The 21,107-nt window shown below is 42.6% G+C and overlaps 1 protein-coding gene across 1 annotated transcript in view; it reads left to right on the top strand.

The window, feature by feature from the left end:
* Positions 1–18,604, top strand: part of specc1la (sperm antigen with calponin homology and coiled-coil domains 1-like a) — a 29,857-nt gene extending 11,253 nt beyond the window's left edge. The window contains exons 2-16 of the mRNA XM_005746095.1: positions 2,615–2,771; positions 2,864–3,002; positions 3,467–5,088; positions 5,461–5,668; positions 5,859–5,932; positions 6,975–7,150; positions 7,462–7,625; positions 7,939–8,066; positions 8,840–8,930; positions 9,477–9,566; positions 9,670–9,829; positions 10,110–10,212; positions 12,037–12,153; positions 12,242–12,301; positions 15,032–18,604. Of these exons, the coding sequence (XP_005746152.1) occupies positions 2,652–2,771; positions 2,864–3,002; positions 3,467–5,088; positions 5,461–5,668; positions 5,859–5,932; positions 6,975–7,150; positions 7,462–7,625; positions 7,939–8,066; positions 8,840–8,930; positions 9,477–9,566; positions 9,670–9,829; positions 10,110–10,212; positions 12,037–12,153; positions 12,242–12,301; positions 15,032–15,121 (3,342 nt within the window). The 5' untranslated portion in view covers positions 2,615–2,651 and the 3' untranslated portion in view covers positions 15,122–18,604. The remainder of the gene's footprint in view (positions 1–2,614; positions 2,772–2,863; positions 3,003–3,466; positions 5,089–5,460; positions 5,669–5,858; positions 5,933–6,974; positions 7,151–7,461; positions 7,626–7,938; positions 8,067–8,839; positions 8,931–9,476; positions 9,567–9,669; positions 9,830–10,109; positions 10,213–12,036; positions 12,154–12,241; positions 12,302–15,031) is intronic.
* The last annotated feature ends 2,503 nt before the right edge of the window (positions 18,605–21,107 follow it).

A 21,107-nucleotide genomic window follows, 5' to 3' on the forward strand; every position in this document is an offset into this window, starting at 1 on the left:
GCAACATGTTTTTAGGTTTAAATTACAAAATGATAAATACACATTGAAAATGCAGACAAAATGGTAATGGACACCCTACCCAAGATCAGTTTAACCATGCAAATTGTTTAGGGTTGTGGCCTGAAACCAGCCGATTTTGCAGTTGTGGCAAGCCCTTCCTCCTCGTTTGAGCCAACAAAGCTTTCAGGTCATCATCAGCTAGTGAAACGCCAACAAGCTGGCTTTTATTGTCCATTGCTTCCCAAGGGTGTTCCCATGGGTGGTCTATGGGATTGAGGTCAGGGTTCTAGGAATACCATTTTAAGACCCCAGTGTTCTTCTGGGTGGTTAAGTATGCTCTGGATCTCCATCATCAATCGTGGATGATTTCTTTTCAGTTTCTATACAGAATTTCTCTGCACACTTCAGAGTTCATGATTCTGCCAGTAACTAGTTAACAAGTTCAACAAGTTCAAACCTCACTGATATAAGAAAAGCTGTGTCTAATGTCACTGAGACATGCTTAATATGGTCATGTCGTCCATGTAGCTCTGGCTGTTGGCATGGAAGCCCCACCCACCTGCTTGCAGCAAATTCCTGCCATCGCAGGGTCCCAACACACACAGCAAGACATGATTGGATTGCTGTGCTTGCTTTCTTTATTACTTTCCAACAGTGTTTATCACAGATCGGACGTTAAATGTCCATCTGCTGTCCAATTGTGGCAAAGTACACAAAATTGTTCTGTTTTCTTCCTCCTATAAGGCGTACCCATACAGCACAGTCTCCTAAATCAGGGAGATTTCAGTCAGAGATTTCCATAACTGTGTGTTAAATATATGAAAAGAAAACTTCTGAGGATGCTCTTCCCTGATTCTCCTGACATTTTCCCCGAGTTCATGTGTGAAAACAGCCTTACGTGATGTGTATTTGTGTTCTACAACTTAAAAAGCACACAAAGGACATTTAGACTCCTCATAACTGATATTGATAGTGAAGAAAGGCTGTGAAGAGTGATAGTAAAGACTGTGTGTGAACTGGATCTTTTTGAGGACTCTGTGTAGAAGACTTGATACAGGATGGCATATTTTAAACAGCACCTGCACCCCGGAGGCACAGCTGAAATTTGTTAGAAAGGTATTTGTTTTTGAGTACAGTACAGTTGTGACTTGGTAGCAGGTCATTCTGAGTTCTCAGGAAACATAAACTGGTGATGCAGTTTACTTTAAATATTAATTCATTTTTACTACGTGTATTTATTTAGCCGTGATACAGCAAAAAGGCTTAGTCACCTAACTGTCTAAACATTTATGGCCCACTGCAGCATGCTGGTCAGCTTCACAGCGTTCTATTTAAAGTCAGATTTACTGTGTGTCTGTGTATTTATTTCCATTTTTAAACGGCAAACTTTTTCTTGGGAAAATAACAGAGCACTGACTCAGAGGTAGATTGGAGTTGGGTTTGCTTGTGCACAATAAATCACTTTAGCTCACTTTTCCCCTCGTAAGTGAACTCAAAGACATCCAAGTTTGTGCAAAAGCACTTACTCTTTGTCTCCAGCTGCTTCCCAAATCCCTTTTCTTGCTATCGTGGCATCAAGTCAGATTCTACGAATAAAACCTCAGTGAAACCTCCTCGGTTTTTTTTTGGGGGGGGTTGTCTGTTTTAATAGCCAGGTTTAGCACATTGTTGGTAAGAGGTAAAAAGCTCTTCATTTGTTGGAGAGAGTATAGTTGTGTCATCTGTTACTAATTTGGTCTGTCACTATGTAAGTATGTTCAGGAGCCTAGATTAAATCGTCATTAGGAATCTTTTCTGGTTTGTCAGGTTGTTTAAATAAAGCAGCAAGGATTGTGAACTGGTATGTGTGGCTCACATTAGAATGGCACTAAGTCATGTCTTAGCAGCTCAAGGTGAAATGTATTACTTTGGGTTTTTTGTGGTGTTGGGTTTTTGTTTGTTGTTTTTGGTTTTTTTGGCCTCTCATGATATGCCGGATATTTGAGCTTTCGGTTGATCTGTGGGAGGTGGAATCTCGTTTTCCTTTTTTGGTCCTGCTGAACGTTCTTTGCGATGATAGCAAGATGCTTTCCCTACCTCCTGTTTGTTTGTGCTGAGGCCAAGACTGCAAAGCCACATTCTTTGCACATACGCCCCCAACAGCGGCCACTTATTCTGGTATCATTGTTGCAGCTAAAAGTCCTAACTGAGAGAACAATTACAAACACATGACAGCCATCTAGTGGAGGCTGCCCTTTAGAGGCCATTAAGTCAGTATTTATTCTGCATTCCTGAATCTGGGGGTGTACAGTATACACGGGATATTTTTTAAATATGCAGAAAACTAACAATTCACCAGAAACTAATCATTGTAGGCTTCACAAATAAAAAAATAAAAAAATTTAAAAAAGCAAAATTAGCTCCCAAACACCGGCTGTATTGAATAAATTTCTGAGCTCAGGCAGAGGTTTCGAAAAGTGCTCAGCTATTTGATGTGGTCCCAGTTTTTTTTTTCTTAAGAGTTCAGGGAATTGTCTCTGTGGAAAGAATTCTTCTTCCATGGAAAACTGGAGCTATTGCTCTGGAGGCTGACGCACATTACCTTTCTTCTGTCTCCTTTCCTTTTTGTGTACAGATTGAGCCGTAAATGTTTCAGCATCAGAGAGCTCACTATGAAGAAGACGGTCCGGCCAGCGGTGAGTAAGGGGAGCGCCGATCGAGGAAAGTCAGAGGCCGTGACTACCGGCGGAAAGCCCCCAGCCAAAAGCACCACCGTTGCTCCTCTGTCTAAGGTAAAATTCATCAAGTGATGGAGCGTGTAGCACCTGAAGGTTTCTGATTTCATTAATTTTTCTGTGAGCGTGTTGACTTTTTCTTCTTTCAGATTAAAAGCAATGATGACCTCTTAGCGGCTATGGCTGGAGGGAATCCTTCATCAAGTAGTGCCGTCACTAAGACCAAGAGGACTACGTCTGTTGGCACAAGCGCTAGCAACTTAGACAGCAAGCCAAAGACAACTTCAGGTATCTCAAAAAAATGTATCCCACAGGTTTGGAATGTATTCGTGGCTGGAGCTGCTCCTCCCGGAGCCTGCTTCTGCCGGAGATTTCTTAATGTTAAAGGGGAGGTTTTCTTCCTCACTGTTGCCAAGGGATTGCTCATCTAATTGTTGGCCTTTTCTCTGTATTATTGTAAGGTCTTTACCTTACAATAGGAGGTGCCTTGAGGCACCAAAATGATGATGTTGGGACATGAGCGAGAGACCCAAGCAGCACAATGATAGTGAAGATCATCACAACAGCAGCTGCTGGTTAGCGGCAGCTTAGTTGTCAAAATAAGAGCATGGGAATTGTCTACTAGCAAAAAAAGAAAAAGAATGAGACAAAAACATTGCTAAACTGAGCTCTTCATATTCTCAGATAAGCTGTAAAAATTATTTTTTCAGTGTTACTTCACCAGGATAAAAGAAATTCACTTTTTCTTGTAGGTACTTCATCCAAACGTGCATCATCATCCACTTCCAAGGAGCCAAGTTCATTACGAGACCGCCTTCGGTCATCCACTGCTAAAAAGCAACTTGCATCAGGGACTGTAGCTGGGGATGTGGCCTCAGGAAAGCGCTCTCGCCGCCAGATCCTGGCAGAGTCCGAGGGCCGTATGAGCAAGTCTAAGTCAGATGGCCAGATTAATGATAAAGTGGCTCTGGAAGCCAAAGTCAAAGACCTGCTTGGTTTGGCCAAGAGCAAAGACGTGGAAATCCTTCACCTTCGCAGCGAGCTGAGGGACATGAGGGCCCAACTCGGCCTTGGTGGGAAGGAGGTGCCACAGGAGGAAGAAGCTGGGGAGGAAGAGAAGCCCCAGGTTTCAGCCATCACGGCCGCTGATGTGGAGTCCACTCTGATTCTCTTACAAGAGCAGAATCAAGCCATCAGAGAGGAGCTCAACCTGCTGAAGAGCGAGAACCGCATGCTGAAAGATCGGCTGAATGCTCTGGGATTCTCCCTGGAGCAGAGGCTGGATGGCTCTGACAAGCTGTTCAACTACTCCTCCCTGAGTCCAGAACTGGCTGCAGGCAGTGGGCACAGCGATGGTGGTGGCACAGGTACTATGACCTCCTCAGTGGAAGGCTCTGCCCCTGGCTCATTGGAGGATCTTCTCACAGGACACCAGCATGGAGGCTCGGCAGACAACCTGGATAGTGAGTCAAGTGAGGTCTACCAAGCTGTCACCTCCAGTGACGATGCTCTGGACGCCCCATCTGGAGCTTCCTCGTCATCTGAGTCAGAGTGTGCACCTAGCAGGGAGCGTTCACGGAGGGGTAGCAGTGGCAATGCCAGTGAGGTGTCAGTAGCCTGTCTGACGGAGCGCATCCAACAGATGGAGGAGAATCAGCACAGCACAGCTGAGGAGCTTCAGGCGACACTGCAGGAACTGGCTGACCTGCAGCAGATCACACAGGAGCTGAATGGAGAGAACGAGCGGCTCGGAGAGGAGAAAGTCATCCTCATGGACTCCTTGTGCCAGCAGAGCGACAAGCTGGAGCTCTACGGCCGCCAGATTGAATACCTGCGCTCGCTCCTCGAAGAGCATCATATATCCTACGTGCTGGAGGAGGACATCAAGAGTGGGCGCTACATGGAGCTGGAGCAGCGTTACGCAGATCTGGCGGATAATGCCCGCTTTGAGAGAGAGCAGCTACTGGGGGTGCAACAGCACCTATCCAACACGTTAAAGATGGCTGAGCAGGACAATGCTGAAGCTCAGGAGATGATGGGAGTGCTGAAGGAGAGGAACCAACAGATGGAGCGCCTCCTGGATTCGGAGAGGCAGGATCGAGCTGCCATGGCGGCCACACTGGAAGAGTACAAAGCAGCCGTGAGCAACGACCAGGCGGAGCTGAGCCGCTGCCGAGCCCAGCTGGATCAAGAGAGGCAGAGAGTGGCCGAGTTGTACTCTCTGCACACTGCGGGGGACAAAAATGACATCTGTCAGCTGCTGGAAGGTGTTCGGCTGGGGAAAGAGGAGGCTGAGGCCAAAGCTGCAAAGATGCAGGAGGAGATGGAACAGGCCCACGGCGAACTCAGCCGGCTGCAGGAGACTTTCAGGAAGGTTAGTTCAAGGACAGTGAGTGGAACATGAGATCTTCACGCAAATAGAAGCTAAATTGAGGCGTTTGACCTAAATGTCTTTACTTTAATCTAGGGTGCAACAACTCTCAGTTTTTGGGTTATGAAAATTACAGCTTTATTACTGCCCGTCCATCAGTGTCTCAGATATCACAAATTTAGTATCACCAGCTCTCCAGAGTCAGCCTTTAGCAAGGAATGGTACACATTCTCAAAGACTATACAGAGCTAACTGCACAGATGTGTAGTTATAATAGCAGGCAGGTTATTGTGAAGATTTATTGCAGTCAGTTTTTACCTAATGTCTTGTCTACTGTCTAATTAAATGAAGTATACTTTAATTGTTTGTGCGCAGCTGGACAGTGAATACAGAGACTTCCAGGAGCAGGCGCAGCAGCAAATGGCTGAGCAGGATCGTGCACTGGAGAAGCAGCGCATGGAGCTGCAGGAGAAGGACACAGAGATCGCTGACATGAAGGAAACCATCTTTGAACTGGAGGATGAGGTGGAGCAGCACCGAGCTCTGAAACTCCACGACAATCTCATTATCACAGATTTGGAAAGTAAGTGGGCTGCAGACACACTCTAACTCGAGTGGACGCTTGTGCTGAAGGCCAACTTTTATCAAGTAGTAGAACAATGTGAGCATGCTCATCAGCTTGCCTTAGAGATTCTGATATGAAAAGGACGTCTGCTTTTGAATCAGTGCGTTCTTTAATGATAGCATCACCAAACATTGCCTTCTGATTTCAGACTCTGTGAAGAAGCTGCAGGACCAGAAGCACGACATGGAGAGAGAGATTAAGATTCTTCACCGCAGGCTGAGAGTAAGTGGACATTCGTACTGAAAGGTGCTCATCTTTTAAAAACTGCTGACATCCAACAGCCTAAAAATCTTGATAGCCACGCAGCTCGGGTGCAAACAACACGAGACACCCATGAAGTGACCTGAGGAGTCACACGTAGCGCTGGACCATTTTTTGCTGTATATCATTCCCTTCCCCTTTCCCATATTTTGTTCCTCTCTCTACTGACCATGTCAGATGAAGCCATAAAAATCCCCCAGTCTCATTGTCAGCCGGCCAAGATGATGAAATATGATCCAGGAAGCACAGCTGTAGCACCAGAACAATGAGTTTTGAAGTCTTATCAAATAAAAAGTATTGTCCAGCAGTCAGTGGTGCTTTCAGGAAGGACTTTTGCAACTCTGGAATGTAATCACAGCAGCCATAACTTTTATCTTCTGTCACAGGAGTTCTGGGATACAAAATCGAAACATGGTCTTACAAAGTCAGCCACACAGAATGTGAACGTGCACACGTTTGTGAAAGAGTGTGGATTGAGGCTGTTTGATTATGAGCAAGTAAAGGTTATACTAGAAGGAACAAAAACTAGGTTTTAAGACAGTACTTTGTATAAAATCTGGATACTAAATAAATGCAGTATTATGACTTCTAGCTCCACAAACCAAAATTTTTCCATCACTGTGGAATTTTCAAAAGGTTTGCTGCAGAATCCCCTGATATTTTGACACAAAAAAGCAGATAGAAAACGTAACAACTAACTGGTAAACAAAGCGGGGCATTTTTAGAAGCGCAGATATTTCCTTTAGGAGCTGATGGAAACCTAAACGGAGCGCAAAGGGGAATTCATGAAGGCCTGATTTTAAATGAATGCTAATGTTTCTGTTATAAGGAAAGTCTGTCATTACAAATAGGAAAAACTGCCCTCTGGTGGCCAAAAGAATTTATCCATACTGCTAAATACAGTATTGATAAAATACTGCTGAGGGGTCTGCTGTTATGAGCATAAACAATGTTCAGCTGTTTGTATCATAGTGTGTGTGTGTGTGTGTGTGTGTGCGTGCAGGAGGAGTCAATGGAGTGGCGTCAGTTCCAGGCTGATCTGCAGACCGCTGTCGTCATTGCTAATGACATCAAGTCGGAAGCACAGGAGGAGATTGGTGACCTGCGGCGCCGACTTCAGGAAGCACAGGAGAAGAACGAGAAGCTGAGCAAGGAGCTGGACGAAGTCAAGAGTCGCAAGTAAGACCCGCAGAGAGATGCGTGGAAGAGCTGCAACAGTCAGCTCCTAATTTATTTATTTATTTATTTATTTTTAGGAGAAAAAACTGGGATATTTCATATTTTCATTAAATTTGATACTAGATGCTCAGTAGCAGGGCTTGTGCTAAATCCAAAGTTGAATTAACAACAAAAATAAGTTGTGAGTTACACATTCTGTTTTCTATCTCGGTAAATTACTGAGCAGAGGCATTTTTGCATTGATAATGTCAAAACTGACACCACAGGTGCTCTGAGTGCACATGCTCAGTGGAGTGCTTTGTGTTTTCCAGGCAGGATGAGGAGAGAGGCAGAGTGTATAACTACATGAATGCAGTGGAGAGGGACCTAGCTGCTCTCAGACAGGGGATGGGTCTCAGCAGGCGATCCTCCACCTCCTCGGAGCCCTCGCCCACCGTCAAAACACTCATCAAGAGCTTCGATAGTGCCTCACAAGGTACAACACTGTCTTTGTTTTAGATTTTTAGACCTTCGCTGCTGCTTTTGTTGTATTTTTTTCCCCAAATTCCCTCACCAAAGAGAGCCCATATTGTTAGTTAGTTTTTTGTCAAGAGTCACCAGTCTGACTAAGACAAGTGACATAAATTTAAGTCTTACCCCCCAACAATATATTCTCAATACATTTTCAGCATTTTTATTGATTTACTGCAGACAGGACTCCTGACATATCAGGCTTGTCTGCTTGCTGAAGAAGGTCCCAACTAAACTTTATATGACTGGATGTGAACCTTTGCTTCTTTATATCTCAGGTCCAACGTCAAATGGTGCCTCTGTGGCTCCAACACCTCCAACAGCTCCAGCTGCTCCGTTACCTCGAACCCCCCTCAGCCCCAGTCCCATGAAGACGCCCCCAGCAGCTGCTGTTTCACCCATGCAGGTACTGGAAAAGGTTTTTAATTAACATGTTAGCATTTTTGTCCCTTATTAGCTTACTGCTTTACATACTATTTCACACTAGTGCAAGGTCAAAAATTATATTCCTCATCGAGCACATGCTTATGCTTCTTCCAAGGTGCCATAATGAATCCTTTTAAAGTGATCTTGAGCACCTTCAAAAATAATTTCTGAAGGTCTTTCAGAAGAACAGGCAGTCCTACAAAAAACATGTACATCAGGTGAACAGTATCTGAAACTCATGTCATTTAGAAATAGGAAAAGGTCCAGCAAAGACCTGACACAGGACCTGAGAGATCTGGCCCTTCAGCTGAAGCATCTACTGTTCACTGAAGCCTTGTCTGTCAAGAAGCTGTTCTTAATAAAGGAAATTTATAAGGAAAACCTGAAGACTGAAAATCCTGGACTGTGGAGAGTCCAGGCTTGAATTATTAAGGTGGTCACACCAAAAAATTTAAAGAAATGAGGGATGGCTCAAGACTTTTGCACAACACTGTACATTTTAAGCATTGGGCTTCTAAAGGGTTTGAATGGTGGGGATTTTTGGGTTCTTCTCCTTTTCACATAGTATTACAGGCTCTTATACTTGATCATGTGACACTCTCCAATGATATCAGCGTGATTTTTGTGTTGTGCTTTTAGCTCAGATAACATTACAGAAGTGAAGCTCCGCCTACTGTTTTACAAATCACTGCATTCAGATTTATTTATTTATTTTTTAACTGTGCAATAAAAGGTGTTTTTCTGCTGTTTCAGAGACACTCCATAACTGGGTCAATGTCATCAGCCAAGCCGCTCTCCTCTTTGAGTGATAAGAGGCCCAGCTACACAGACATCTCCATGCCAGGTACATATTCTACATAAAAAAAAAATAAATCTGTTTCTTTATGTAGGAACTGTTGCTTTTCATAGCTGCTGGGTGTACGCATATAAACATGCAGAATATTGTCCTGTTCATGAGGATTACCCATATAATATTTCAGTCCTTTGTCACAGTGATTAATAGGATTAATGGGCTGTCCCCTCTCTCAGGGTATATGGAGGGACTGTTTTTCTCAGAGGCCTGGACCTTAGCAGGTTTCCTGTATGTGTAGAGGATGATAAGCAGGAAATAATGAGTGCTTGGTTTGCTCGGTTCATTCTCAACACTAATGAGTTCAAGTGTTTCATGTGAACGTGCAGTCTTGGCCATAGCCTTCAGTCGTCCATTTATTCTTCACTGATTTATTGTTTTCTTGGTGAGTGTGTCGGCCTTGTGCGTCGGTATTCCCTGAACTCTGAGGGACTGGAATGTGGCTTTCTACTGACCTCTGCCCCCACCATGACATCTCATTTCAGAGGAAGTTGCTCATAGAGTAAATTGTTCTGTATGTGTTTACTGTGATGTTTACAGCCGAGCACCTTCTCAGGGGAACCTCAGCTAGCCGACCTCCATCTGCCCTCCAGAGGGTCTCCAACATTGACTCCTCCAAGGCGATCTCAGGTTAGAGATGCTGGCTATGTTTTATGAACTAATTATGAAGTAACTCGGTCAGTAGTTCAGTACGAAAAGCTGAGTTTGATTTCCTCTCCCGTGACTTAAACAGTGACCCGCCGGAGCAGTGAGGAGATTAAGAGGGACATGTCAGCCTCGGAGGGGTCTTCGTCATCTTCCCTGATGGCGATGAGTGCTGCCTCCTCCCCACTCTCTCTGTCCTCCTCCTCCCCAACCGCCTCCATCACTCCCACAGCCCGCAGCCGCTTAAGGTACCACATGTTGATCCACTGATTCACCTCTGATGTGTTTCTAATGTGCTCACATTGGCACTTAAAAAACATTGTCTGTTTCCATTCTTGTCAGTGATTTTAATCTCATGTTTCTTGATCCCTTTTTTGTGTTGTTGTTGTTGTTGTTGTTTTTTTCCATAGCCCAGCTCATGATGGCTTTTCTTTACTCATTAAGTAAATCAGATGAACTTGTTGCCTTTTTGGTATGGAAAATGTCTTAAAACTGATTGCTTGTGCTTTTCCTCTGTTTCTGTTACAGAGAGGAGAGAAAGGACCCGCTGTCAGCACTGGCCAGAGAGTACGGAGGCTCTAAGAGGAATGCTTTGCTGAAGTGGTGCCAGAAGAAGACTGAGGGCTATCAGGTAGCTCTCTTCTGTCAGTGTCCCCATGATAAAAAGCAACTGTACATGCTGACTGAGGTGTTTCAAAAGTTACAGGTAAAGTGCAGCTGTAGTCGTACACTATATGTGACAAAGAGTATATAAAGTGCTTCTGCATCTCTAGAGGGAGCTGCATACAATCTAAAGGCTGAGTTCAAGTTTGAAAATAGAACGTGGGGGTGTGGAGTTAGAAAGAAATGAGATCACCAGACCTCTGAAGCCCACTCCTCATCTCCGCTTGAGGCTTCTTGCACAACCATTCTGACATGTTGCCTTGTGGAAAATTACTGCCTTTGCAATTCTAATAGTTAAAGGTTTTAACACTAAACTTTCTGTAGCAATGGCTCATATTGGCCCATGTTTAATGTAATGAGGTCAGCGTATGTACTGTTAATGATGTATGTGAGCCAAAAGCTTAGGTTTCAGATTACTCTGAGTACCTTTTATTTGTCAGGAGCTGTTAGTCAGATGGGAGTTAAAGTGGCTTTTTTCAATCAGATAGAGGATGAACTGAGGGGCTGCACACAGCCCAGTAGAAGCTAAATAAGGATTGTATTGAACTGTCAGTGATGGAAAGCTATTCTAGTTGAGTCCAAGAATAAAAAGATGAAGCTGGAATTTTGTGTGTTTGCGATCTTTGTGTTCCGATTCTGTGTATAAAGTTTCTTAGCATGATCAGGGGGTGGACGTGATCCTCCAAATGAGTGTTAAAAACAACCTACTCACACTATGGAAACATGTTTGCAGATGCTAGTTGAATGCTTTTAATGAGAAGAATCAGCGGAGGGTGTGCATAAGCAGTAACATGATGCAGGTCTAATGTGGTGCTAAGATTGCACAGTAAACTGTTATCAGCGAGATAAAATGAAAAACATGAAGGCGGCATCATTTCCTCGTTCATAGGTAGATGCAGTGGTGCACTCTGCCACGGGCAGCAATACCTCATTGTAGAGAAAGGTAAATAATGTCACAACTTTAACTCCTGAGTTGGGATGAACTCTTTGTCTCCCTTTACACCCTTTAACTTTGCAGTACCCTTTACATGCTGCTGCAGACTGACTGCTCTGCGTAGGTCTCACTTGTTAATTTCACCGCAGGCTCTTTAAAGCTATGGTTAAAAAAAATAAAGATAAATCCAGTGACGACCTCAGAGTGATTTAAGCAGCAATAAACAGATGTGCCAAGAGTCCTCTGCCATCACCCCAACCCTTTTTATTTGATCTAAGGTATAGTTACCATGGCATCTTAGGTCTTCACCAGGAAGTGGGCAACATTTAGTATATCCTGTGATGTAGTTTTCTGATAAACACAGTGCTCTCTCTGCATCACTGCATATGGTGTAGATTATAGTTATGACATTAAAGATATTTGAGGATATAATTTAAGTGGTTGTTTGCAGGATGCTGTAAATCTTTTGATTTTAAAGGTCAGATGGCAGCTGATAGTGGAAAAGATGATAGATATGATATGATATGGATGAGTAGTGTTGACACTTCATATAAAATCCCAGGACCGTCATCAGATCGAGCAGATAAATCATTTTAAATGGTTCCGTGAAAGCAGAATTGATTGTGAGCAATAGTGTTGTCTGAAACGATGTGGAGATCGGCCGTCTGGCGGTGACGTTCATGATGTAAAGGTCCAAAGGATGAAATGTTGTACAGTCTTGTTTGACACCTTACCCAGAAAATAGCTTCCTATTGATTTGTGGTCTGGATTGTAAATGTTCTGTCGAGTATGATCAAAGTTTAAATGGATCACCTTTGTGTTGTGTTTTTTCTTTTTTCTTTTTTTTCTTTTTTAAAGAACATTGATATTACCAACTTCAGCAGCAGCTGGAACGATGGCCTGGCCTTCTGCGCCGTGCTCCACACCTACCTGCCCGCACACATCCCGTACCAGGAGCTCACCAGCCAGGAGAAGGCAAGTGACGTTCGGAAGAAAAGCTCAAACTTCTTTTAATCATCAGGTTTCATTACATGTGACTTAAACTGTGGCTTCTTTTCATCAGAGGAGAAACTTCACCTTAGCTTTCCAGGCCGCAGAGAGCGTGGGCATCAAATGCACTTTGGTAAGCTTCATTAAAATAAAACCCCAGGAATGAAGATAAAATACAGCAAAAATCCTGACACAAATTTAGAACGGATGGCATAGAGAATATACTTTTCATTGCTTTTCAATACGGCAGCCAAGCTCGCACAGATTGCTTGTTGTGATCTCTGGCTGGAGTTAACCTGCAGTCTGCTTTCTAATTGTGATCCGTTTATAGTTCTGCTTTTAACCTCATAAACTTCACTCAGCTGCTTGTGCATCTATCATCACAGATCTGAGCTATACACTGACTTTTATTTCAAATTTGGACAGCGTCCTAAGTTAGTACAAGCGTACATGTGTTTAAACAATGTGCGGCTTTAGCCAACATGGATTTCTAACTGCTACACCATGTTGGCTCAATGAAAAGTCAACGTAAGGTAAGGTTACCTGAAAAGGAATGGTCTTAATATGAATCTACAAAGCCTTCCTTCTTTGTTTTAGTGTATACTGGTTCTCTGTCAACCTCACTTCGTCTGTCACAGACTCTCTGATTCTTTTTACCAGTTAAGCAAAGACTGTATATATAAAAAAACAGACATAATAACCAAGACTTACTGCATTGCTATCTATTGCAGACTGGCAACCAATACCAGCTAGGTTGGTTATCAGTGATAATTTTGACAGAACATTCTGATTTAATTCGTAATCTCTAAAATATAAAAGTTTGTCCTGTTTTTAACAGGGAGAGTTGCTCACCTCGCTTCACTAAGCACCCATGACATCAAATTGCGAAATGTGTCCATATCTGCTCTTCTTTTCCTCCCAAGAACTGATATTTTGTCACAAAGATCAAATATGCTCAAATATGATCAACTAAGCTTTACAGCACAAGGAGATTACTTCTGATTGGATTGATTCCAGACTCGTCCCACCTTTGTATACAACTTAATCCGGTTGTTCAGTGATGACGCTACGAATCCTACTTCCGGGCCTAAAGTAGTCTGCGTTTAATATGGCTTTTGTGTTGTTAACATGTTTAATGTTATGTATTTTCTTCTATTTGATCTCAAAAAGCTCCTAAAACAGTCAGTGATCACTGTTGACCTCCCTCGGCTTTTATTACCACTAATCATTTATTTAAGCTCAGTTTTTAAAACCTTAGGATGTAACTACAGCACAGCCAATGCAGCAGTATATGAATGACTAACCTCGTATTGTGGATGGATTATCTCAGTTGTTCTCCTGGCTGAAGTTTGGTCCTTTTACAGCATCCTGCCATGCGATTACATTTGTTCCTGACCACCGAGAACACTCACGTTAACTTTTATCGAGTGGAAAAAAAGTTAGCTTGTTTATATTATGCTAACATAGCTGTGTCGCTAGCGGTCACGTAGCACATCATCACCAGCTAGCCCAACTTCAGTAACCCTACAAACGTTACTGCTTTTCAGTTTTCTGTCTTCATTTATGTTGGAAGTGATAACAGAGCTGTACGTTTTAATTTGTTTCCAAAACCCCGCAGTCAGGACATGCTATATTGTATTTAGATAGAAGCTAGCGAGCTAACTCCCTGCTAACTTCTAACTCCGTTAAATGTCATAAATTCCGTTTTCATGGATGCCTGGATGTTAAACTCAATTGTTACACCTGGTAGAGCAGAACGCTGATCATTTTATTAAAGATGAAAGACTTTAGACAGTTTTTCAACTCTCAGTAATGCCATAGTGATCGTTTGATATATGGACCTGCAGCGGAGTTTAGGTCCAGACACGGCTAGTGACGTCAGACTGAACAACCGGATAGGCTCTGATTGGATTTTTTTTTTCTTCTATTTTCATCTTGTCAGTACATTTCATCTTAGATATCGTCTTGTTCCACAAAAAAAGGTTGTTGACAAAAACTATTACAAAGGTTATTAAAGAATGAAATTATCACTGCTATCTATAGACTGCTACCAGCTTTTTAAATGGCGTGTTAGGGTGATCACCCTCGTGCTGTTTGTCAGATAGCTCCCCTGAAAATGCTGCAGAGGGGCTCAGGCATGATTAGGAGGTCCAGCAGTGACTTGAATGAGCTGAGGAGAAGCCTTGCAGAGAGCTGTGACAGCAGCCACCTGGTAGTTGTAGAGACCAGCCGTAATCATGCTTAACTTTAGCCTTAATACAATTTTAAATGTTTGGGTTGTGTTTTAAATGTAGTGTTTGTAGTTATATTAGCTTTAGAGACAGCTTATCAGGAAGTTATGGTGCATGGCTTTTGACTTCGTTCTTCAGGGTGATGCTTGAGATTACACAAATGAGATGAAACATGTTGGTCAGTGAGATCTGGAGGTGCTTACAGGTAGATTTTGTTACCATTCCACAGAGCCAGGTTAGCTGTTTTTCCTTTATGCTAACTGAAAGCATGCTGACCAGGTGCTAGCTGTAGACTCACATTGAACATGATTATGTTCAAATCTAAGGAGTTTCCCAGAATGTCAAACTCATCTGGAAGTTTATTTGAATGGGTTGAAAATGTAAATATTATACAGGATCCTCTCCAATGCTATCCGGCCTTGTTCATCAGTAGGTACATATCATAAATCAAATGCTTCACTCAGGGTTTACTTACTGCTGTTACAGCTGGAGTTGGCAACTCTTATTATCAAGACGACTTGGTTGTGTTTAACCATAATCATTATTGATAAATTATAAATAATGCCCTTTAATGAAGTGAAAAACATCATATAAAATATGTAGTGTCTAAAGTGTCTGTTTGTCTTTTCCAGGACATTAATGAGATGGTGCACACAGAGAGGCCAGACTGGCAAAGTGTCATGACTTACGTTACAGCCATCTACAAGTACTTTGAGACCTGACTTCACCGTCTCCCTCGCCCTTCTCCTGCAGCACAATCAGAGCCACACTGACCGTCATGAGCTCTCAGCAACAATCCAACTGCACGGTCAACTCTTCCTTACTCCCTCCCCATGCATCACAGCAGCACTGTCATGCTGCAAGTGTGTCCACGCTATTTAACAACACTAACTGCAGACCAGAACTTTGCTGGACAAGTGCCACATCCTCACACTGCAGCTAAGGAGACCCTTGTGTGGAGTTGTAGTCCAGGGGCTTGCCTGTTTGTTTACCATTATACTAGAAAGCCATGAGAAGGACAGGATGTGAATACCTGTGGTTCATCTTTTCCTCCAATTCATGCCTGAAGTAGCAGCGTGAAAAAGAAGCCAAGTCTCAGTGCCTTCTATCTGGCTTTGTCTTGCATACGTTTCTCCGCTCTGCACCCATTCTCCAGGTTGTAGTTTGTTCAAGGGGAATTCCATCAAATCTGACTTTAAACACTCTGCTTTGCAGCATAAGGTTTGTCATAGGCTTTTCTTTGATGGGGAATAATTACTGGATGTTTCCCCCCGTAAATGTTCAGTTTCTACATTATAAGAAACCAAAGGTTAGTCATGTTGGAATTTCCCCCTAAAACTTTGTAAATTCCCTTTGGTCAGACTTGAGACAGATGCAGGATTTTACTCCAAGTCTTCCAGATGTTGCAGTGCGATAACAGATGCCTCTCATACAACGGATAAAGTGCCTGTGTGAGTTTTGATGCAGGAGACCAGAAAACAAGCTCTTTTTTTCTTCTTCTCCAGTTTGTAAAGCTGAGGATTTGAGGAGTTGCCAAACTAGTTTCAGATTCATTCATTCATTGATGCTGATCACGACTGACTGCTTTCAAGGACAGGTGTGCACTTTGTTCTACAACTCTGCTGCACTTTTCTGTTGTTAAGCCGCACTAACACACTATGATAGGTTTTCTGTAATAGATCCAAGACTTTAGACTAATATTCATTTGAAGAACTATATAACGTGTTTGTATTTTATAGGCCTGGAGTTGCCGTCGTGCACTTCATTCATTGGGCACATACAGCACACATTTCATCATAATCAAGCTATGAGTAACTAGAAAACTGGAACCTTAGATAATGGACTCAGCTGTAGATTTCATGCCAGGCTCTGGTTTTAGGAAGCAAGACTAGACACTTTCATGAGTTTTTAAAAAAAAATTATTTTAGGCCAAAGCAGTGCTTCAGTTAAAGCAGCAGGTGGATGTTTTCAGTGATGCGTTTTGCTGCTTTCTTGCCAGTAACCAGACATGAAAACCTCAGTTTGGCTCTGATCTGTAAAGTGTGATCAAAAGTTCTGTGAACTGTCTGTGAAAAGCAAACGCCTTACCCTTCAAGGTCACCTCCTTCTGCACCTTTAGACTGCCTTCAGCTGCTATTTTTAGAGCTTTCCCTGGAAATTCTGTTCTGACTACTTGGATGTTTGTGTGTGCGATGCAAACAGGACCTCCTGTACTGTGTCAAATCAGTGACCCTTTAAGTTAAATTTCATCTTGTAGAAGGAAATGGTAGTGGTTAACACTTGCCTTCCTCGAGTCAAGAGTTCAAAATCAAGGTGCACAACTATGTGTCAAAAAAAGCAACAAGCACCCGCACCTCCCTTTATTGCTTTGTCCCCGAGTGTCCCAGATGTGAAAATCTGGATGTTTCGATGCAGATGTTTGCTTTCTGTGTACAATCGAGGTCTATGGTGAATTTATATATTTGCACCTGCAGGTGGCTAGAACTGGACTTCCAAAAGGTAATCAAATAAGCACATGAATGGTGCACAACGTGTGACCTTTAAGGGGGGAATCAGACATATTAAGATCAAACTCGTAGCAAGAAACCAAACGCATATGTTACACAAGATTTTAAACTCTTCCTTTAACGTCCAGAAATGTTGCAAGGCCGTTTATTTTAATTATACACAAATTATTAGGTAATCACCAAAATGTTTTGGTGATTTTGTGCTTTTGCAGTGTTAATAAAGTTGATAATATGACCAAGCATTACTAAAGAAATACTGTGGAGCACGATGCCATGTAATAACTCTAACTTCAGTCTGCACCATTACTGTCACGCTGTCTGACTGCTGTGTGCCTCAACATACCAAGTTCACTCTATTTATTTGCGTAGTGCATTATAGTGAAGTCATTGCTAACGTTGTCTTACATGTCTATCGATTTATAACACACACACTTTGAATAGCTGCACTGAGATAAGCTTTTTTTTTTTTTTAATGTATTCCACAATAATATCCTGCCTTAATAGTTCAGCAGATATTTCTCAGACTGAAAATGTGACATTTTTAAGCTGCAGCCGTATTTCCAGACCAGTTTCACAGTGCGGACATGGTTTTGTGGAAAAGCCCTCTCTTTCATGTTGGTGCCTCTCGAGAAACGCTGATCATGAGCGATGGCTGTGAATCTTTTTGTTTTTGAAGCTGATGTTGGACTTTCCTCTTCGTGTCTCCGGTTAAGGTGACTGTGCTGCGTAGAGCTGCCAGCTGGTATCAATAGCTGCATTAGAAACGACATTTTTCTGTGTTGATTTCGAAGCGAGCCGTTTGCCAAAAGCTCGTTGCTACTGTGTGTAAAACAGCGGTGGACATCCAGTGATCTGAAGTGAGCACACGAGCCCGTCACATCGACTGTTTGTGTTTGTGTACGAGATGGAGTGAGACTGAGTTATTTAATGACTTCTGAAGGCAGAGGCTCTTTGCTGATGGCGAGACGCTGAGGATTAGCAGCCTTTTGTTAGTTTTCTTTTAAAAAAACATTGTGCTCTGCCTGATTCCACCGCTGGCCCATGTGTTTTATTGCTCCCGACAGGAACGAGAGGCGCAAAGGAGATTCGAAGCCTCGCGATCCTGAAAGTGGAATGTGTTTTGATCACGCTTTAGTGATCTTGGGACCGTTTCTTTTTTACAACGTCCAGCGTGTGCTGACGTGTGGTGATTGATGACCGCCGAGCCCAGCCTGCTGAGGAGAGACCAGACGGCCAGCAAAAGCTAGGGCGCGCATTCCACCGCCACATGATGCAGCCGCGATGGACGACGGTGTTTGGTCCTTTAGAAAAAGGCCCTTAAAGAGGATGTGAAGAGAGCTTTATGTCTTTAGTGGGTCCACTACATCATGCTACTTGTATTTTTCTTTGTTTACTTGAAAATGCTCTGAGAGTTTCACTGAACATGCTTTAATTTGTCTTTTTGTTTCCATGTTGCCTTTTTTCGTATTGTTTTAATAATAATACCACATTTTACAGTCTGATGCAGATTGTCGTTGAAGTGGATTTACTTTCCTGATCACACTACATGCAGTGCTGAAACAGTCCCTCAGCTAAGTGAAAGCTGATTGAATAAATGTGTGTATGTATGCGTGTGTGTGTGTATAAAGGGACTAAGCTACAGTATTAAGTGCACACTATGATGATAATCAGTTGTAAGAAATAAAAAAGCGTTCTGGTTTTGCTTTGTTTTTTCTCTCGTAGTTATAAAGGACCATTTGAACAGCCATGTTTGTTGTCCTTTTTCAGCCGTGGGCTGGGCTTGGGGAGGTGGGGGTGGTGGAGAAGATGTTCCTTCCCCAGGAAATGATGAGCATCAGAAACCTTATTTCCTGCATTCTGCTTCTCTTGCACCAGTTTATACGTTTGCTGCATCGTTCTGTGGTGCAAATGTCTGTAGTTAAAGGACAAAAACCAGGTACCACATAACAAACATAAAGTAGGACATAATCCAGTGTGGCTTTCAGATCGTCTCATTCATTATAGTTCACCACACACACACGGATATGAACTACTTGTTTGTCCTTCTGTTGCGCTGGCTTCTTTTCAGATCAAATGATCAAAACAGTGCAGGATGGTGGCATGGTGATTAGCTCTGTTGCCTCACAGCCAGAAGGTCCTGAGTTTGACTCCAACAACTGGCGCAGGCCTTTCTGTGTGTAGTTGGCATGTTCTCCCATGTTTGAATGGGTTCTCTGTGGGTGCTATGGCTTCTCCCACAGACCAAAGACATGCATTTAGTGGGGTTAGGTTAATTGGCCATAGGAGTGAGTGCAAGTGGTTGTCTCTCACCCTGCCTTTTGCCCTGTGACTGCTGCGATATGCTCCAGGTGCCCCATCGCCCCCACCCCCGACCTTGTTAAGGATAAAAGGCTGGATGACAGTAAAACACTTATCCAGTTATCTGTTTTGTATTAGACTGATTTATGTGTTTCATTGTGTAACCCGCTGGATGTTTAGTTAATTGCTCATGTATAAAACCTCCCAACATTCCAGTTATCTTATCACATACCTTTGATGGTCTTAGGAAGTCAAGTACATCTCACCTATTACCAAGTAGCCTGAAAACAAGAAGCAGGCTACATTACCTCAGAAGTACTGGATAAACAGCACTTCTATATTGGAAAACAAATTACTACTAAACCTTAGCTCCCATTTTCTTCCATGGTCATCGACGTGCTTACACATGGTACCAGCTGACTGATCACAACACTATAGTACTGTGAAAAAGTCTCAAATCAAACAATTTTTTTTTTAGATTTTGCAAGGAAAATGGAAAATGGGTGCAGAAATGTATTGAATCCTGTACAAACATGCTCGAAAATACAGTATAGAAAACAGATTTTGCAAAACTTCAAGTTTCAATATTTGGTACAAGCCTGATAAATCTTAGGCAGCTTTCTTGTCATTCCTGTAAGAAGTGTTCAGGAACAATTCTTCAGGCTTCTTCAAGGACATTCAATTCAGCTTTGTTTTTAAAGTGCCAAATGACAAAGACAGTCGCCTTAAGGCCATTTATACTGTCAGGTAAAGACCCTACAATAATAAAAAAGACTGAGAGATTCAGAACTCTTCTGCCTTTTGTTCCATTCTCTGTCAGGATGATCCCACACTGCTTCAGTCATGTCTATCCAGGTGTGCTTTTATTGCTTTGGCAGTGATCATATTCACGCTCAAGAATGGTGTTGTTGGCAATCAGATGGTTTCCAGATGTTACGTGGTGGTTCAAAATCTGACCCAGTACTTTTCTGTCTTCATAATTCCATCAATTTTGGAAAGATCGCCAACACCACTGAGCCTCTACTGTTTTTACAGATGGCTGTAGACACTCCCTGTCCCTCTCACTCAACCTCTCTGTACATACTGATGACAAACCAAGAACTTCAGAATTGGATTCATCACTCATAAGACCCCTTACTTACTTACTGACTTTTGTTCTTGTGTAACTTCCTCGTCCTTTCCTCTCTGTTTCCCTTCATTAAGAATGGCTTCCTAACAGCTAACCTTTATTGACACCATTTCTGATGACACTTCTGTCTCATCAAGATATGCCAAGTTTTTAGCAAACATCTTTTTGAGAATCTTGCTGTACAAACACTATTTTATGCCTGTCAGACTGTCTTTGGTGTTCAGATGAAGAAATTGGAGCGAATGCTGTGCTTTTGTAACAAGATGGTAACACAATACAGAAAGACATTTTAAAATTGATTCTTTGCCAAGTTGTCTGTTATGTGTAGATAAAGCTTATTGTTGTGTCTACACACACAACACTCCATCAGTTGAGTTAGGTGCCTTTTCTTTCTTTTCCTTTGTATTTTTAATTGAATGATTCACAGGTCAGTGTGAAGGGGCATAATACGCACACAGACACAAAATGTCTCTAATAAAATGTCAGGTACAACGACTAGACTGAAAGTTGGTGAAAAATCAGCAAATATCCCAAAGAAACCCTTTGGGAGACTTTCGGGAAGCCTGAAGAACTGTTGGACAAGACTACTTTTAAAAGAATGACTTTTAAAGAAAAGGCGAGAAAGCGAGACGGAGCTGAGTCAGGGGTGGTGACGGGATTTAAAAAGAGAGCACATCCCCCTGAAATCTGCACCTTTGTTTATGTCGCGCAGGGTTTGAACCTCGCCCGGGGCTAGAACATTACATTTCCACTCAACACACATTATCCAGGTAA

This window comes from Pundamilia nyererei, unplaced genomic scaffold (genome assembly GCF_000239375.1).
Source record: "Pundamilia nyererei isolate P.nyererei 1_Seehausen unplaced genomic scaffold, PunNye1.0 scaffold00172, whole genome shotgun sequence".
NCBI lineage: Eukaryota > Metazoa > Chordata > Actinopteri > Cichliformes > Cichlidae > Pundamilia > Pundamilia nyererei.